General features: G+C 28.3%; 1 protein-coding gene across 2 annotated transcripts in view; it reads right to left on the bottom strand.

The window, feature by feature from the left end:
• LOC107170820 (uncharacterized) overlaps window positions 1-16411 on the bottom strand; it is a 48899-nt gene extending 32488 nt beyond the window's left edge. The window contains exon 1 of one of the 2 annotated variants that reach the window (XM_015521012.2): window positions 16155-16411. In XM_015521012.2, coding sequence (XP_015376498.1) covers window positions 16155-16181 — 27 coding nt within the window. In that variant the 5' untranslated portion in view covers window positions 16182-16411. The remainder of the gene's footprint in view (window positions 1-16154) is intronic. The other variant, XM_015521011.2, reaches the window with a different exon arrangement.
• Between the last annotated feature and the right edge of the window lie 2042 nt (window positions 16412-18453).

Here is an 18453-nt window from a genome sequence, read left to right as displayed (position 1 = left end):
GAGGCGGCTCTCCAATTCAAGAATTCCACAATTTTCATATAATAGCTGTCATGATGTGCTACTGTGTTACAGGGCAGACATTGCGGACGCGGTTAGGATCATTAATTCGTGCCTTGTGGCGACGTGGTCACGAGGTGCCATTGAACTATATGATAACTGGAATGCTCACAGTCACCAATGAGTATTTGAATAATGTGATAACTGATAATAATTGATTAACCAATCAGAATTACGCGCATGTGCACAAACAGTCGGCCCAGTCGGGGCTCTACTGCTCTAGGTAAATACCATAAATACCCCTTAAATACCGCTGATAAGATCGATACGACCTCATAGATAATATTATCTATGTATGCCCTATCCATATCTTTATTATCTATACCGGTCATAGACCTTATTATAAGGTCTATGAGTCTATATTGCTCTATGCTATGATGCCGGTTACTGTTTACATGTCAGGGTGGCCAACTTTGGTACAATTGTGGCAAGAAACTTGGAACAGTTGGAACAGAATAAATCTAAATAATATTGGATAGGTACATAATGTGTGTTATTAATTAGTTATTAAATTAAGATGAGTGGAGGTAAATACTAAATTTGTAAAAGATATATATATATATATTCAGTTATCTGCTGTACGTTGACCTGTACGGTCGTTTTGCGTTTTACGTTGGTCGCTTATCGCAGTTACCGCTTTACAATTGTTATCTAACCGCATAGTGCTATATCGTTACCGTTGTGCTCGTGTTTCATTGATAACCAAATTAATGATGATAATACAAATCTCTCCGATATTAAGGACATTATATTACAACTCAAAGATAGTTTTGAAATGTTTAAAAAAGAAACCGGGAACAACTTCGATCTTATAAACAAAAAAATTAATATGATTGATAAAATCATAACAGATAATCAAAATATGAAAACCCAAATCAATACTCTAGAAAGCAAAATTGAATTCCTTGAACGTCGTTTGATTAATAATGAAATTGTCATTGACGGTGTTCCAGAAAATAAATTAGAAAATTGTTACGAAATAGTCAAAAACATCGGTACTCAACTTAATATTAAAATTACAGACCCTATGATTAATGACTGTCACAGAGTTGGTCGTACACAAAATAATCTTACAAGAAGAATAGTGGTTGGATTCACAAGTCACCAAGATAAAGTAAAAATATTAGATTCTCGTAAAATAATAAGGAATCTGTCCACAAAGAATATTGATATGGAACCTGAAGTGTCGATATACATAAGAGAAAATTTAACATCAAAAAGCAGTTTCCTATTCAAACAAGCTCGAGACTTCCGCAATCAATACAACTATAAATTCGTCTGGACTAAAAACGGGCTGATTTTCCTCCGCAAAAATGAGTCAGAGAAAATAATCAACGTGGCCAATGAAGAGGTAATTCATAATCTGAAATCTAACTCTACTCATTTAAAATAATTTGTTTCTTATTTGCAAAATCATACTCTCACATTAACATTAAAGAAAATCATCTACAATTTATTAATAACTACATCTATTTAATATTCTTATGTAAACACACACACTATTCAAAATTATTATTGTATTGTCTAAAACTTAAATTGTTATTCCCTAATTACATAAACAGAAAGAAGGTCTTATTAGTGAACGTCCATTTCAATTCATTAGCCAGGTTATTAACCACTAAATATCACATTAATTATCTTTACAAATATTCATTGAACTTTAAACCAATACACTACTATATATGTCCCTCACGCCACGATTATTTCACTATATTTTATGAATACTAATTATAACACCGATAGTGCATTAGTTCTTGATCACATCAACGATTTGTGTGAAATTGAATGTGTGTATAATAATCTCGACGGCGTAATGTACAATCAAAATGCTATAAATATATTTACAATGAATATCTGCAGTATAAAAAAACACTTTGATGAATTATGTATTATTTTGGATAATATTGAAACAAAATTTGAGGTAATTATCATAACTGAAGCTTGGCTAGGTCTAGAAAATATATCAATTAATAATTTCCAAATGAATGGTTATACGGTTCATGCAACCGAGCGTAATAAAAATCAAAATGATGGAGTCGTAATTTATTTAAAAAACACATTACATATTATCACAGTATCAGAACTCAACATTCAAAATATAACAGCCCTAGAAATTGTCTTCAAAAAATCAAAAACTGATTTTCTGATTTACCCACTTTACAGATCACCCAATAGTAACGTTGATTCTGCTCTAAATGAACTAAATGATACCATATTATACAGATCTACCCTAATAGCCGCTAAATATAAAATTATATTGGGTGATATTAATATTGATTTGCTTAAACCCTCAAAAATTAAAGAAGACTATTCGCTTATGATGGCACAGTTTGGTTTTTTACCGTTAATCAAAAACATCACCAGACCTACCTCGAAAACATGTATAGACCACATATTTTTAAAAACAAAATCCTATAACAATCTGCTACCAATAGTTGTGCATACAAACATAACAGATCACTACCCAACGACTCTTAGTATAGGTAACGTATCAGATAACCGTAATAACAGTCCGAACCCCTTGAAAGTCTTAAAAATTGATGACTGTAAGCTAACTGCTATGGACTAGCGTCCCGCATTGTCTAGTTCACGGTCAACTAGGTACCAGCCGAACCAAGATAGGGTAGGATGCGACCAACTTTGTAATTATAAGAGAGAAAGCATTTCGTGGAAATCATTAACGTTAGGGCAACACGTAATCATGTGGTTAGACGACTATGAAAGATCGTTGATAGGTGTGCACAGGATGTGGGTTTATGCATCATTACAAAAGTTACAAGAAACAATGTCATAAAGTAATATTATAATGTATATTTTTTCATAATAATAATGTTAATAATAATATAAATTATCGAAGTCTGTAGCCGCATGGGATACGCATTTAGCTCGTACGTGGGCGAGTGGCATTTCCGTCAATCTAGATAACTTTACCACATCCGTGAGAACAGCGACAAGAGCAAGTAGACTATGGGGAGTAGAGGGTAGCACTATATAAGGGACCCCGAAACGGCCTGTATTCAGACGCGACTTGACCAGACTACAGGGCTGCAACTCTGTCACTTTTCTCACTTTTTGTCACTTTTTTTGGGTTAGGTTACTTTTTGTCACTTTATTTCGAAAACTATCACTTTTCTCACTTTTTTCACTTATATCCATTTATTATAATGTTTCATAACAGAAACTGAAAATACTTTTAATCATGTAATTTTTAAAATTCTGTTGATTTAAATTTTACCTTACAATATTCGTATATATATTTAATTAATATAATATTGTATTGTACTATTATTATAGTCGTGATTAAAATCATAGATAATACAGGGTGCGACATAATGGACTCCCATATTTCAAATAATCATTACCAATAGCAATATTTACTAATTATTGGTAATTTAACTGATAACAATAAAATTATATATGATTAAAATTTAAAACACGATACCTAAAGGAAATTTGATTATGTCTTGTGTAATCTCGTGATCTACAACCGTATATTACCACTACGTAACCATTATCATAATAGTGTTTCAAGGTAGATAAGATTGATAATATTGTATTATTATCATGACTATATTGTAAATTGTAATCACTAAATCACTAATCTTCAATAATTAAAATAATTTATTTAATAAAAATGTTTATAGTTTTTAATTTGTTATTAAAGTTTTCAGTTTTTACACGTTGTTAAAATTTTCTATTTTGATTTATCAAGTACATTAGTTGTCGTTTTTTTACTAGTGTGTATAAAAATATTAAATCGTTTCTATCCCACAACTATGGGAAAGTGTACTGTGCAAGATGTGTGGCTCCTCAAAAAGGATTCGTGTAATAATACAATTTCTACGTAGGGGAAAAAATATTCTAAGACCGAAGTATTTTGCATCGCTTGTGCTAATACAATAAACTGCGAGTCAAAAGGATTTCAAGCCTTATTCCAACATTCAAAATCGATTAAACATGAACAAAATATCAAAGTGAAGCTCGGTGAACAACAGTTGCATTTATGTTCTGTTCCTCCTAACATGCTTCCAGAAAATAATGCACTAGCACAGAAAGGAGTTCACAAATTAGCAATTTCCACTAGTTTTACATCAAGGGATATGGCCACAAGAGCTGAAATATTATGGACGATGAAGAGTGTGGTCAATAATATGTCAACAACTTCTTGTGATGGTTTGGCAGACATTTTCAAGGCAATGTTTCCTGGTACATTTGTTGATACTAACTTTTCATTAAGCCGTACTAAGTTATCGTATATAATAACAGATTGTTTAGGTCCCCATTTTAGAAAAATGTTATTAGATGAATGTCAGGCTTGTTACTACACAATTATTTATGATGAGACCACTAATTCTGAAGGCGTAAAAGAGTTACAGTGTGCAATAAGGTATTGGTGTGATGATACAAAAGGGGTAGTTGTTCGTCACCTTGAAACTTTTTTTATCGGTTCAGCGACTGGTTTGATTTTATCAGATTATATTATTAAAGCAATAAACAATGCAAATCTTTCAATTGATAAGTTGTTAATGCTTGGAAGTGATGGCCCAAATGTCAATAAAACGGTTTTTAAATTGGTTAATGAAAATGTAAAAAACATTCGTGGTATTGGTTTGATAGATATCGGCACATGTAATATTCACATTGTCCATAACGCTTTTTTAAAAGGATTAGAGTTTATAGGAATAAGAGTATCAAATTTTGTTATTGATGTTTACTATTTTTTTCACGGATGGCCTAAACGATATGAAGATTATTCCAAAATACAAAAGGAAAATAGTATACCTTATCATAAGTTTTTGAAACATTGTGCATCCAGGTGGTTAATTCTAAGTGACTCCACAGCCCGTATCATTGAACAGTGGGATGGTCTATTAGATTACTTTTTAACTTTTGTTCCTAATAACCAAAAAAGTCTTATAAAAACTAATAAGTATAAAAATATTATTGATTGCTTAAATTGCACAACTTTTAAAGCAGAGCTCGAATTCATATTATGGTCTACATCTATATTCCAAAGATTTACTGGGATGTTTCAACGCCAAGAACCCCTGATACATATCATGCACGAAGAACTTAGTCAACTTGTCTGTGTAATTGCAGATTATGTGTGTAAAGAAGATATTGTTAAAGTTTGGTTAAAAAATAATTCTATTGATATATTTGACATAAATAATCTCAAGAGTGTAGATAAATTATATTTACCTGATAAATTGAAGTTACATATAGACAAAATAGTTGAACTTGATAAAAGATTGTTTTTGACAAACATAAGAAAACATTTCGTTGCTGCTGGCAATCATATTTTACAGAAGTCATCTATTCAAGATTCTTCAAAGCTGAAATATTTTAGGTGTCTGAAAACTGATGAAATAAAAAAATCTAGAAGTGTGAATGATATAGAAAAAATTTCAAAAATAATGCCTTTCAAAGTAGATTTATATAAACTAGTCGATGAGTGGAAGTTATTAAAACATGAAACTTTTACAAATACCACAGTAAGAATTGATCATTTTTGGTATAATATATTTGAACTTAAAACTGGATTTGGAGAATTTAAGTATCCAACAGTCACACAACTTGTTAAATCTTGTTTAACGTTATCGCACGGGAGTGCTGAAGTTGAGCGTGGTTTTTCCCTTTCGGGAAACATAATCACTGACGATAAAGCTGCAATGTCCTGCCGTATGCTAAATAGCAGACTTAATATTAAAGGAGGTTTATCTCGTTTCAATGAAAGACCTGAGTTGGTTCCATTAACTAATGAACTTTTAGTATCTGCTAGATTGGCCCATTCTAAGTATTTAAGTTATCTTGAGGAATTAAAAAGTAAGAACATGGAAGAAGTACAGAAAAAAAATCTAGAACATGAACAGGAAAATCAAAGAAAAGAATCAGAATTAAAAATACTAGAGAGTAAAAAAAATATTGACAAACTAGAAGAAGAACTTACAAAATCTAGAAAAATTGAATTAAAACAAATAGAAGCGGCTGATAAATTTTTAGAAGAAGCAACTGAACGTCTTCAAACGGCAATAACAAAAAATGACTTAGTTAATGCTCAGATTGCTGTGGGTATGTTGGAAACAGCAAAAAAACTTAGAGAGGATGAGAGGGAAAGATGTTCCAAGACTGAATCAATTAAAAAAAATATTGAGAAAAGGAAGTCCAATCTCATCACACAGTTTACCAAGAAACTTAAAAAAGATTAAGAAAGTTTCAGATGATCTCAGTACAAATGTAACGTAAGACTGAAAAAAAAAGAAAAATGTTTTCCTTACAATAATTATATTTATAATATACTTAAATTATAATTTAAATGTAGTATCTATATTGCAGTTATTACATGTTTACACGGCAGATGCCTATATTATATATTATATTTATGTTGGTTTATTAATTTGTAAAATATATCAAAAGATTTGATTTTATTGTTCCTTTTTATTATTAATTTATAAAATAAAATGCAAGTAAGCAATATTTATATACTTTAGTATATAGTTACCTATTAAAATGTTATATTATTATTATACTATACTTAAATTATAATTTAAATTTAGTACCTATCTATAGGTATTGCAGTTATTACATATTTACATGGCAGATGCCTATATTATATATTATATTTATGTTGGTTTATTAATTTGTAAAATATATCAAAAGATTTGATTTTATTGTTCCTTTTTATTATTAATTTATAAAATAAAATGCAAGTAAGCAATATTTATATACTTTAGTATATAGTTACCTATTAAAATGTTATATTATTATTATACTATACTTAAATTATAATTTAAATTTAGTACCTATCTATAGGTATTGCAGTTATTACATATTTACATGGCAGATGCCTATATTATATTTATTATATTTATGTTGGTTTATTAATTTGTAAAATATATCAAAAGATTTGATTTTATTGTTTCTTTTTATTATTAATTTATAAAATAAAATGCAAGTGAGCAATATACTTTAGTTAGTTACCTATTAAAAATGTTTTTTATTAAGCAAAATATTGTCACTTTTTATCTCTTATAAAAAGATATAGTCACTTTTAGTCACCTAAATAAAAAAATTGATCACTTTTCTCACTTTTTTATTTCAATTTTTGAGTTGCAGCCCTGAGACTAGCCAGAGCACCTTCACGCCAGTCTGTTGTTTAATTTAATTCATTGGACTTAGAAAATTTCTTATAAACAATATTTTGAACTTAGAAAATATTCGAATCAAACCGAATTTATTCTATCATTCAGAATACTTAACTTACATTCAGCTTTCATGTTATAAATAAATATATGTTTTATCACAATAAATAAACAATTAATCTAATTAAGAAGAATTCTACGTTGTGTAATTAACTCAAGAGTCACCTTCCAAACATCATCCTTTGACTACTGATACCTGTAGGCGACGTGATCACTACAATCTGGTTCAAAATCATAATTGGTCAGAAATATTCGACTTTAATGATGTCAATTTAGCCTTACAGTACTTGGTTGAAACTATAAATAAACTAAAAAAAAAACTCCACAACAGAAATAACTATTTCATCTAAAACCAAAAAATTAAAGCCATGGGCCACAACTGCGATTATTAATTCCATCAGACAAAGAGATCGCTTACATATACAAGTTAAAAAATTTCCTCAAAATCTGAAATTAAAAAGCTACTACATACGATTTAGGAACAAATTAACCAATGTAATAAAAGACGCTAAGATAACGTACTATAAAACTGAAATACTGAATTCCGGAAATAATATAAAACTTAAATGGAAAATAATCAAAGATATAATTGCAAAAAATAAAAAACAAAATCATTTTGTAGACCTAATAAAATTAATTAATGATACAACAGATATAAAAAAACAAAATAGTATATTAGCAAATCAATTTAACAATTATTTTGCTAACGTGGCATCAGATTTAGTTGCACAAATACAAAAGCGTAAAATTGAAAACACCCCCCTTAATACTCCATCTGAATTAAATAATACAGAAATTAAAAATAAGCCTTCCTTAAATAAATTTGAAACTATAACAACAGAAGAAATATTAAAAGCAATCTCGAAATTAAAAAATGGGTCATCTCCTGGAATTGATAAAATTACAACTGATTTATTAAAAAAACATAGTACAATATTCTGTATACCTTTATGTCACATTTTTAACCTAAGTATTTCTCAGAACCTAATACCAGATAACTTTAAAGTAGCCATAATCACACCAATACACAAAAAAGGTCCAACAACATCATATAGTAACTTCCGGCCAATCTCAGTAATTTCAAATATAGCAAAAATATTCGAAAAAATAATAAAAAAGAGGTTACTAGACTTTTTAGAATCAAATAATCTATTCTTTAAGCACCAATTTGGGTTCAGACCAGGTAAGGGAACTGACCAAGCTATAGCCAATGTAACTAAAACTATATATACTGCCTTAGAAGAAGGGATAAAATGTGCTACTATTTATCTCGACTTAACCAAAGCATTCGACACAGTAGATCATAAAATACTTTTAAATAAAATGAATAATATCGGAATATCCAGTTCCGCTCTTTCTCTTTTTACATCCTATCTTAATAATAGAAAACAAATGGTAAAAATTAATGATTCCATCAGTAATGAGTTGTCAATAAAATGTGGAGTCCCACAAGGTACAACGTTATCTCCTATTTTATTTAATATCCAACTAAATGATATAAAAACACTTAATTTAAAAAGTCAAGTAATATGCTACGCTGATGATACTGCACTAATTTGCATAGCTAATACATGGAACGAAGTTTTTAATAATATTGAGACAGACCTCAAAACCATTGATAACTGGTTAGGTGTTAATAATCTATTTTTAAACTTTGATAAATCGGCTATTATACTACATTCTTTCACCAAGCCCACTTTACCGAGCATCAATTCAATTAAAATCCACGATAATACATGTCAGATTCATGACCAATGCCACTGCAAATCAATCAATATAGTAAAAAATTTTAAATATCTAGGCATTGAAATGTGCTCGGATATGAGGTGGGTAAATCAAATTACATCTGTTTGTAATAAGTTGAAAAAATTAGTTTATATAATAAAACAAATTCGTGATATTCTACCACCTAAAGACATTAGAATATTTTACTTAGCTCTTGTTGAATCACAAATCACATATGGTTTAATAGGTTGGGGTGGTGCCTATGACAATATTCTCTCCCTACTTCAAACCTGTCAAAACACAATTATCAAAGTTGCAATTAAAAAAGACCGTAGATATCCAACCGAAAAAATATTTAAAGAGTTTAATGTATTAAATATTAAAAACCTGTACTTTAAAATAAGCATTTTGTATATAAAAAAACACAATATACTGTCCCCTTTGAACCATGGTGTCAATACTAGGTACGCACTACATAAATACTCCCAAATTTGGCCAAAAAAAACCGGCTGTCGAATGGTATTTGATTTCATAGGGACCAAGATTCTCAATTCAATGCCAAATTATTTAGCGAACTTGCCATTGCCATTGTTTAAGAAACATATCACACACTGGTTAATGTATGAATGTGACGTCACTAAATATGATTAAAAATATGTATAGTATTTATAATATTAGTATTATTTTCGTCGTGAATTATTTTGTACCAATCTACCTATAACATACTTTATCTGTTTTTGTTTTTGTTTTTACTTCTATTGTACAATTAGGTTATTAATTTCAAACACAAATATTGTAGATGTCTGTCAATTATAATTTTTATGCAAATATGTAATGTATAGTAGATAACCCTGGGCCTCCACACGAGTATGTCTCAGTGAGGCCCAGTAATCTCATAGATTTAAATTTAAATAAAATAAAAATAAAATATATCAAAACATTAACACATTGACAGTACTCCCATAGAAAATAGAAATAGAATCGAGATTATTCAAGCACAAGTTATTTTAATTTGTAAACAGTCTGTTAACAATATTTTGACGGAAACGAAGGCCGGCCACAAGTTCCGGATTTTGCCTACTTTGTGACATTACTGACATTTCCTCATTGTCAACAGCTTGGTAAATTCCAAAATCATCATCCTCAACATCTTCATCAATTAAAGGTACATTTTCTTCAATACACAAATTGTGTAACACAATACATGCCAACACTATTTTTGAAGCCTTGTTTGGTGAATAATGCAAAGTCCGATCTTTGAGAAGACAGCTTCAATAGGTAAATGATTAAACAAAAATATTTGGTTACAATAACATTAGTAGTGCCTGATAAGGTATTGGTTTTATAATAATATTATATAATATTATAAAATCAATGGTACCTATATAGCTTACCGAAAACGCATTTTTAAAACTCCATTACAGCGTTCAATAGTAGACCTCGCGCGACAAAATACTTCATTGAACCGGTATTCCGGTGTATTAGCTTCGACATTTAAAAACGGTGTTAACAACCATGGACGCAAAGCATACCCAGAGTCTCCTTCAGTTAACATAAGAAAATTAGCAAAGTAAAAATAGTTACAAACAATATCTATCGACATTAAAACAACTTGTTAGGTTGTGCAATTTTTACCTAACAAAAAGTATGAAATAAAACCTCGATCATGTAAGCTTGTCATAAATGTTTTAACATGACTGTCATTCCATATGTGGGAATCATGGGTAGACCCTGGCCATCTGGCTGACACATTTAAAATACGTAAATTGACATCACATATCTTCAAAAATCAATAGTTCAAACAAATTAATCTTTAGTACGTATTTATAACGTATATAAATTCACAGTTGAATGTAGGTAATCGTACATAAATAAATTATTAATACGTATGGCATTTATCTTATTATGATTTTAATAATACTAACGAGTTGAGTATTAATTGAATGATATCCTTTACGATTGACGTAGATATGTTCGGGATATAACTCATCATTTTTCTTTGGTGGAGTTATAGCAATATGTGTACAATCAATAACACCAACAACTCCTTGTAAGCCATACTTTGAAAAAAATCTGAGAAATCGATAATCAATATCAAATGTAATGAAAAATCAATGATTTAAATGTTTAAGCTAAGAATTTTGAGTTGTACCTAGTACGCACATCGTCCAGCTCACTGAAATTTCTAGGAAAATTAACAAATTTATTAAATATGGCCGGATTGGAAAACGCATTTGTCACTTCTTCAATAATTCTACAGACTGAAGGTTGAGACACAGATGCATGTCGATTTTCACCAATATCCATCTGGTAACTTCCAGCAGCAAAAAAACTTATATATTTCTTATTTTATAATAGACAAAATAGGTAGTTTATAATTTAAAAATTTCTAAAAAAAAAAATTAAAAAAAACATCGAAATATGCACTAAAAGATGAAATATGCAATTCAAATTTTAAAATAGAAAATTGCAAAATATACAAAAATATGCACTAAAAAGTTTCTTTTTTAAATAATTATGTCATGAAATAATATTGCAATGCTCACTTAGCATATCATACGATCAACCAAAATAAATATGCAAATGTTTACAAATCCACACTTTAATTAATAGTATGAGTTTATAAAATATTATCTATAGAATTTGTTTCTACGCGCGTCATATGTTACTAATTAACTTTTAATTCAAAATTCTTGATGCAATGAATATTATACTTAAATATATTAAATTATTTAGATAATATCATGATATTATAATAAACATAAATCATAAATTATAACTATAAGTCTCATCATTCAATGTTTAAACCATAATCTAAACCTTAGAACCGGTTAACATAACATGAATCCGCATACGAAACCAATTTTCACATACGGAAACCCATCCGAATCAATCGTGTGAATATTTTTCACATGACATAATTGTATCCGTATACGAAAAAGTGTTTAGAATACGGTTTTTTGGGATCATGTGAAAACTCATGTGAAAACCACGATTTTCGTATACGGATCTTTTTCGTATGAGTTTCTGAATAGCCTCCCTGGTCCCATTACAAATGTATATTAATAATGTTAAATAAAACCACGTAATATGGACACTCCATTCGGATTATTTGGGCAATTTTATTATATCATAGCATTAGAATATACACATAATTATTAAAAAAAAACTACAAATTTAAATATTTGTGTAAATAATCTCGTATTTATGAGATTATGTTTATCGAAAGTATTAAAAATCATAACCATTCAAGCCTTAATGAGATTTTGATGTGTGTAAATGTTCTTAAAAAAAGTTGGAAGATGAAGAAGAAGATACTGAACCACCAATTACAGCTAGAGAGGCTAAAAGTGCATTGATTTGTTGCAGAGGTTCTTCATGCAAGAGGATAACGAAAATAGTCCATCTGATAAGCCAAAAGTGTGTTAAACTTTTTAACGAAACCTTGAGTGTTTTTTAGTAGGTATTGGTCTAGTTGGCTCCCGCCAGGAAGGCTATTCTACCCACACTCAAGTTTAGTTGCCTCTTCGTTAAGTCTCTCGTATTTTTGATATAAAATTAAAAATATACTGATAATCATGTTTATTCTGGGTAAAAATAAAAGTTTATTAGTGTAAATATCATATTATAATTCCAAGAATTTACTTTAAATAACAAAACTATTTTGGGCGTTGTTTTAAAATAAATTAAAATTAAAAACCAAAATAAGTTCAAAAAAATAAAAAAATATGATACAGTTGATCGACCAGAAATAATAAAACTTTATACGTAATATAAAAGTATGGATGGTGTGAATAAAATTGATCAAATAATAGTCTACAACTGAAAAAATGTACATTACGTATGGTTTTCCACGCCATTGAGACATGGCAATCTGCAATTCGTGGTTGGAGTATTTAAAAGATTGTAAATTGATAGGGATCGAAAAGAAAAAAGAAATGAATATTACATTTAAAAATGAAACATGCAGACAATCGATAATTTGGGGAGATCAGATAATATGAAACGACCTCGTGGACGACGACCAACAAGCGCTTCAACTACATCGCCTTCATCTCCATCAAAAAAGAAAACGACAAAAGAATCAAAGCAGTATCAAAAATCCCGGTATGATAATGTAAGACACTTGCCAATTTCTGGCGAAAAACAAAGGTGCAAAATGAAAAATTGTAATAGCAAAACGCATGTTATGTACAAAAAATGTAATATTCATTTATGTTTCGTTGTCAACACTAAAAATTGTTTTGCTACCTACATTCCACAAAAAACAGTAATTATAGTTTTGTTAGACTTCAATAAACAAATAATAAATATGAATTTTTATTATACTTACTACCAGTGTATCTTGCAAGGCACAACCTTATAAGTTTTTACCAAATTCCAAATTATCCTATCCTCACAAAACTTGGTATTCAGTATCTATTAAATGTAATAATCGTAAAAAATTGTTTTTTTTTTTTTGTAAAAACTTAATGTGGTAGTGAAAGGGTTAGTATATATAGTAAATTGTCAATTTAAAAAAAAAAGTGATAGTTGGGTTTTTTCATTACAAACAGTGAAAATATTATTTAATTTAAACCCCTTCACAAAAAATTGTTCCTGCTATAACCTCGTATGTAAGTTCATAAAACTTATTTTAAGTAGAATGGCCAGGTTAATAAAATTAAAATAGAAGGTTAGGTTACTAGGTATCTACATTTAATATAGAGTGTCTGGCCTTCTAATTATATTAAAGTTTATGTTAGTATTATGTGTATAAGCTTATAAGTTGTATTTGTTTATTTAAATATTAACTTAGATATTTCTGAATTAAAGTAACCATTATGTAAGCACTAAATATCTATGATAATACATATATAATATATATATATATATATATATATATATATATTTATGTGTTTATACTAATTGAGCGTATTACTGTATTAATAAAAGTATAATTAATTATAATAATTATAAATTTTTTAATATTAACTACCTATCTACTTATTACTTATGTACACAACGGGGTACACAAAAATAAATTTCCATCCGTTGCAAATATTTTAATTTTTTTGTATTATATGATTATTTAGGTATTTTTGAACAACAAATACAATAATTTAACAACATAAGTTTGTAGGTATCATATCTTTTTATTAACATGGTATACAGTATAATTAACATTGCTTAGTGGATTATTTTGGTTTTAAAATGTTTACATAATTTATTTTAAAACAAACTGTAAGTAAAGTAAATTTATTTAAAAATTGATTAATGCATTTTTTACATATATTTTAAATTTTGTAGAAGAGCTAATTAAATTTTCTCAATTCCCAATCAAAATTTTCATTACATTAAAATATAATAAATTAGTGAATTATTTATAGGTAACCTAAATATGCTCAATGTGTTTTTTTATTATTTTGATTTGACATTTCTTAGTACTATAAACTATATAATCTATATTAATCAAGATGCTTTGACTTAGAAAAATCTACTTTCTTATTTGAGAATAAACAATGTTTTTATTTTCTATGATAGCTATTTGTACCAATATTATGATCATCTATAAATTGTATTAATAAATAACCTATCAACACTTACAAATAAATTGAGGATTATATCATTACTTAATAAAGTTATAAAAATAATTTATTTTGCATCATTTTATAAAACCATTACAAGGAAGCTGCAAAAAAAGAGTTATTCATTTCTGCTTCAACCTCTGAGCCAGACTGCTTCTCAAACAATATCTCAGAGAATAGAGATATCAAAATCAGCAAGAAAAAGAACTTATATTATTTAAATGAAAGCAATGATAGCAGTAAGAGTTCACTTCTAAATAAATTATTATTTTAAGTGCCTATCTATTTTGTAGATGATATTATTAATTTGAATGTTTAATGATGGTTATATAATAATTATTGATAAAGTTGACTATTTTCTTTTAACAGGCAGCAGGTACCTACTCAAGTAACACCGATTAAAATATATAAATCTTATATATGTTGGAGTTGAAGGCAATACTACAGCATATATACCGCAGATACATTATTAACAAATTATTCCTCAGCAGATGCTGAAATGTTTCAATCCATAACATGTATACATATATTATCTAAATTATAAATATTACATCATCGGTGCACAAGAAAAGTGACACAACTCAAAAATTGGCATTTTCGAGATTATCATGGAAATGCATTGCAAAATACACATATTTTTATGTACAAGAACGACATTTTGTATGTCTCCGAAAATCGCCACAAGATAGGTGAAGTGTCGTTATTCCCTTATCGCATAATCACATAATCGAAATTTTTAATTCGCTCTACTGTTAAATCTACTTTTTGAGTTGTGTCAATATTCTTGTGCTGAAGTTAGCAAATTATTTTTATTTTTAACTGCTTTGAATGATGTATAAGATGGTACTAGCATACCAGTAGAACTGTGAAACCAACACAGGAGTTGCTTACTATAGGTATGTAGGTATCTATATTTAAAATTATAATCTAGTAAAAGCAAATTGTATTTAATTATAATAAAATATTATACCTATGCTATATTTTCAACTAATCAAGTATCAAAGGACAACAACAAAAAATCTATTACTGCAGATCAAAATGATTAAATCAAACAAAAATATTATATTAATAATTCAAAACAATACTGATACTACTAACCCCGATACAGTGAAATATAAAAAAAAGCTGCATTAGTCATATCAAAAATATTGACCCTAAAACACGAATAAATAACATAATAATAATAATAAAGTTAACATAAATAATTTGACAATGAATAGGTAAGTACACTTCATTTTACATTAATGTTCTACCCAAAGTGACAACGCCTGGTTAGATGTATTGTTAAACCATGATTATAATATATTGTTATTAACGCCAAAACATGTCTAAGCTTATTTCATAATATCATGATAAAATATAATATTTTGTACCGAGGAGTTATTGTCGCAATAATAAAATGGTAATTAATAATTAATTGCTGGAATATAATTTTAGAATTTATGATAACATACAATAGAATGCATAAATGTGTATGTGTGTGTGTGTGTATAATTTTACTGGCACGCAAATTTTTCTTAAAGCTTTTATATCAGTAAGTAGGTATGAATAGAAAGTATTAACATTTTCTGTCGAATTAAATTGTTTAAAAGTATTTTCTTACCTTTGCTCGGGTTTCTAAATCCTCCATCTTAATTGGTTTTAAAATGATTATAGCGAGATAACACGTAAAACGTTGACAGTAGTTTAGACGTTTTTATTGAATGTGGAGAAAGAGAGCGCAATATCTGAACACTATTCACGCTGAGATGGTTTAAAGAGTTGTCTTAGCAATCATCAGTCAAGGTATAAAAAAAAATAGATTGGAGAGATCACTCCTTGCAGAAAGTTTGTAGATGTAATAGCGCTCCCGGTGGTCGTTTAACATAATTAATACACTAGAATTATTTAAAACCGCCTTGTACACCATTTTATTTGTTTTTTGCATTTTAAACACATTTCTGTTATCATGTTAGTTGATAAGTAATATTATAAAATGTATTTAAAAATTAATACGAAATACACTACCTAATACCTATATATTATACTGATTACAGGCGATTAAATATATTTTATTAAACTAAAAATATTCAACACTCATAAAAAGCACAATATGTTATGCAGATATGTTGTGCAGATGCAGTTAAATAGTACACACAATTTAAAATTAAAATTATAATAACAATAAAATATTTGTAAATAGTAAAAATAACAATATTTGGTACCTATAAGTTATAAGTCTAACACTTTTATTAGATGCAACAAAACGATTGGTAATTTTGTATGTGTTAATAGTTTCATTTCAGTGTAGATTTAAAAAAGTTAATTCAGTGAGACTGATCACCCTTCTGCTTTTTAACTAATTTTTTAATCTAATAAACAATACACCAAGCAATAATAAGCATTAGCATAAGATATTAAATACTTATAAAAAATATAAAATTGTGTTTTAAAAATAGGCACTTAAGTAAAGATCTTAAATAAAAGTATAAAAATGTATTCAATATTTAATATCAATTGTATAACAGACAAGTGAAATGCTACTTCCGGAGAGTTGGGTTAGGTTAAATCTACGATTTACAGTTATTTTACCAACTTGGAGAGTGCATAATATATTAAAAATAATTTTTCTAATATTAATCTAGTATCAAAATATTCCTCAATGGCATTAATTACATTGTTTACCGTAAAATAAAATAAATTTTAATTAAATTTACATTACATTTCCAATTATATATTTTAACTTGAACCAAATTGATTATAACGATTTAAAGAAGCAGCGATTTCAAGTTACTTACACTAGTTACACTAGATGGTAAAATTTAATAATTAATCAATTACCGTAGGTACATAAATTATAAGTAACAAATTAACAGCTTTGCGTACGGAAAACTACAATATAGGCAAACAAAATCAAAAATATATCATATATGCATTAATGCATTAATAATTAAAACCTGAAACAATTAAAAAATAATAAATTCATTAATAAAGTAGATCGTGTAAGAAAAAAGTTTCATACAAATTTAAAATACAACAATTATTTAAATAAATAAAAGTTGATATAATATTAAATTTAAAGTTTTACTTTATTACCTCAATGATTCTTGTTGGTTCTCGAATATCAGACACTAGTAGTCGTTTATCATAATTTTATTTTTGTATTATAATAAAGTCGTAAAAAATTCCTATATAAAATTGTTTGTAAATATCGTTAACCTAATATACCCATCAAGACTCTTCGATAATACGTTTCCGGCACTGCAGCGGTATTCTGTAACTCGATAAGCTAGCTTAACCACAGAATAACCAGAAGAGACACTTTTTCAGTTTAACATGGGTTCTTATGGGGTACAGATTTGCAACACCTGGTGGAATATCAGTGCTGCCGGTAGAAAGATAATTCTCATTATTCTTTGTTTCTAGCGCGGCTGTTATTTCCCGAACAGGGGCAATTACCTTTAGCCTAATAAGTAATAAAGTCGTAAATTGCAATATACATGGATACACTGATATTCCACCAAATTGAATAGTATGTTCCCAATTTTTGAGAGCTCAGCGAGTGGTTATTCTGTGGCTTAACTACATCTTTCGATTCGTTACGCTAACGAAAATTTTCTTATCGAATATTATCGATAAATGCGATTTTATACTACAGATATTCGTTAACCTAACAACTATTTTCGTTAAAACTGTCGATAGTGAAAATAAAATATCGTTAACCTAATACACCCATCAAGACTCCTCGTTAATACTTACCGGGGATGGATAAGAGTAAAAAGTCATATTTCGTGTTATCATTGATCTGTTTTCGTGCATTCGTACCTATATATAATTTTCAAATTTTAATCTTACGATTTTGGAAGTATTAATAATTATTACTAAGTACTAACTAAGTTACTATTTTCAGAAATTAACTTAGT

The sequence above is a fragment of the Diuraphis noxia genome, unplaced genomic scaffold (assembly GCF_037042655.1).
Source record: "Diuraphis noxia isolate RWA-SAM2 unplaced genomic scaffold, SU_Dnox_SAM2 contig0001, whole genome shotgun sequence".
NCBI classification, from domain to species: Eukaryota; Metazoa; Arthropoda; class Insecta; order Hemiptera; family Aphididae; genus Diuraphis; species Diuraphis noxia.
Note: the sequence above shows the minus strand (reverse complement) of the source record. Positions and strands in the feature narration are given on the sequence as shown.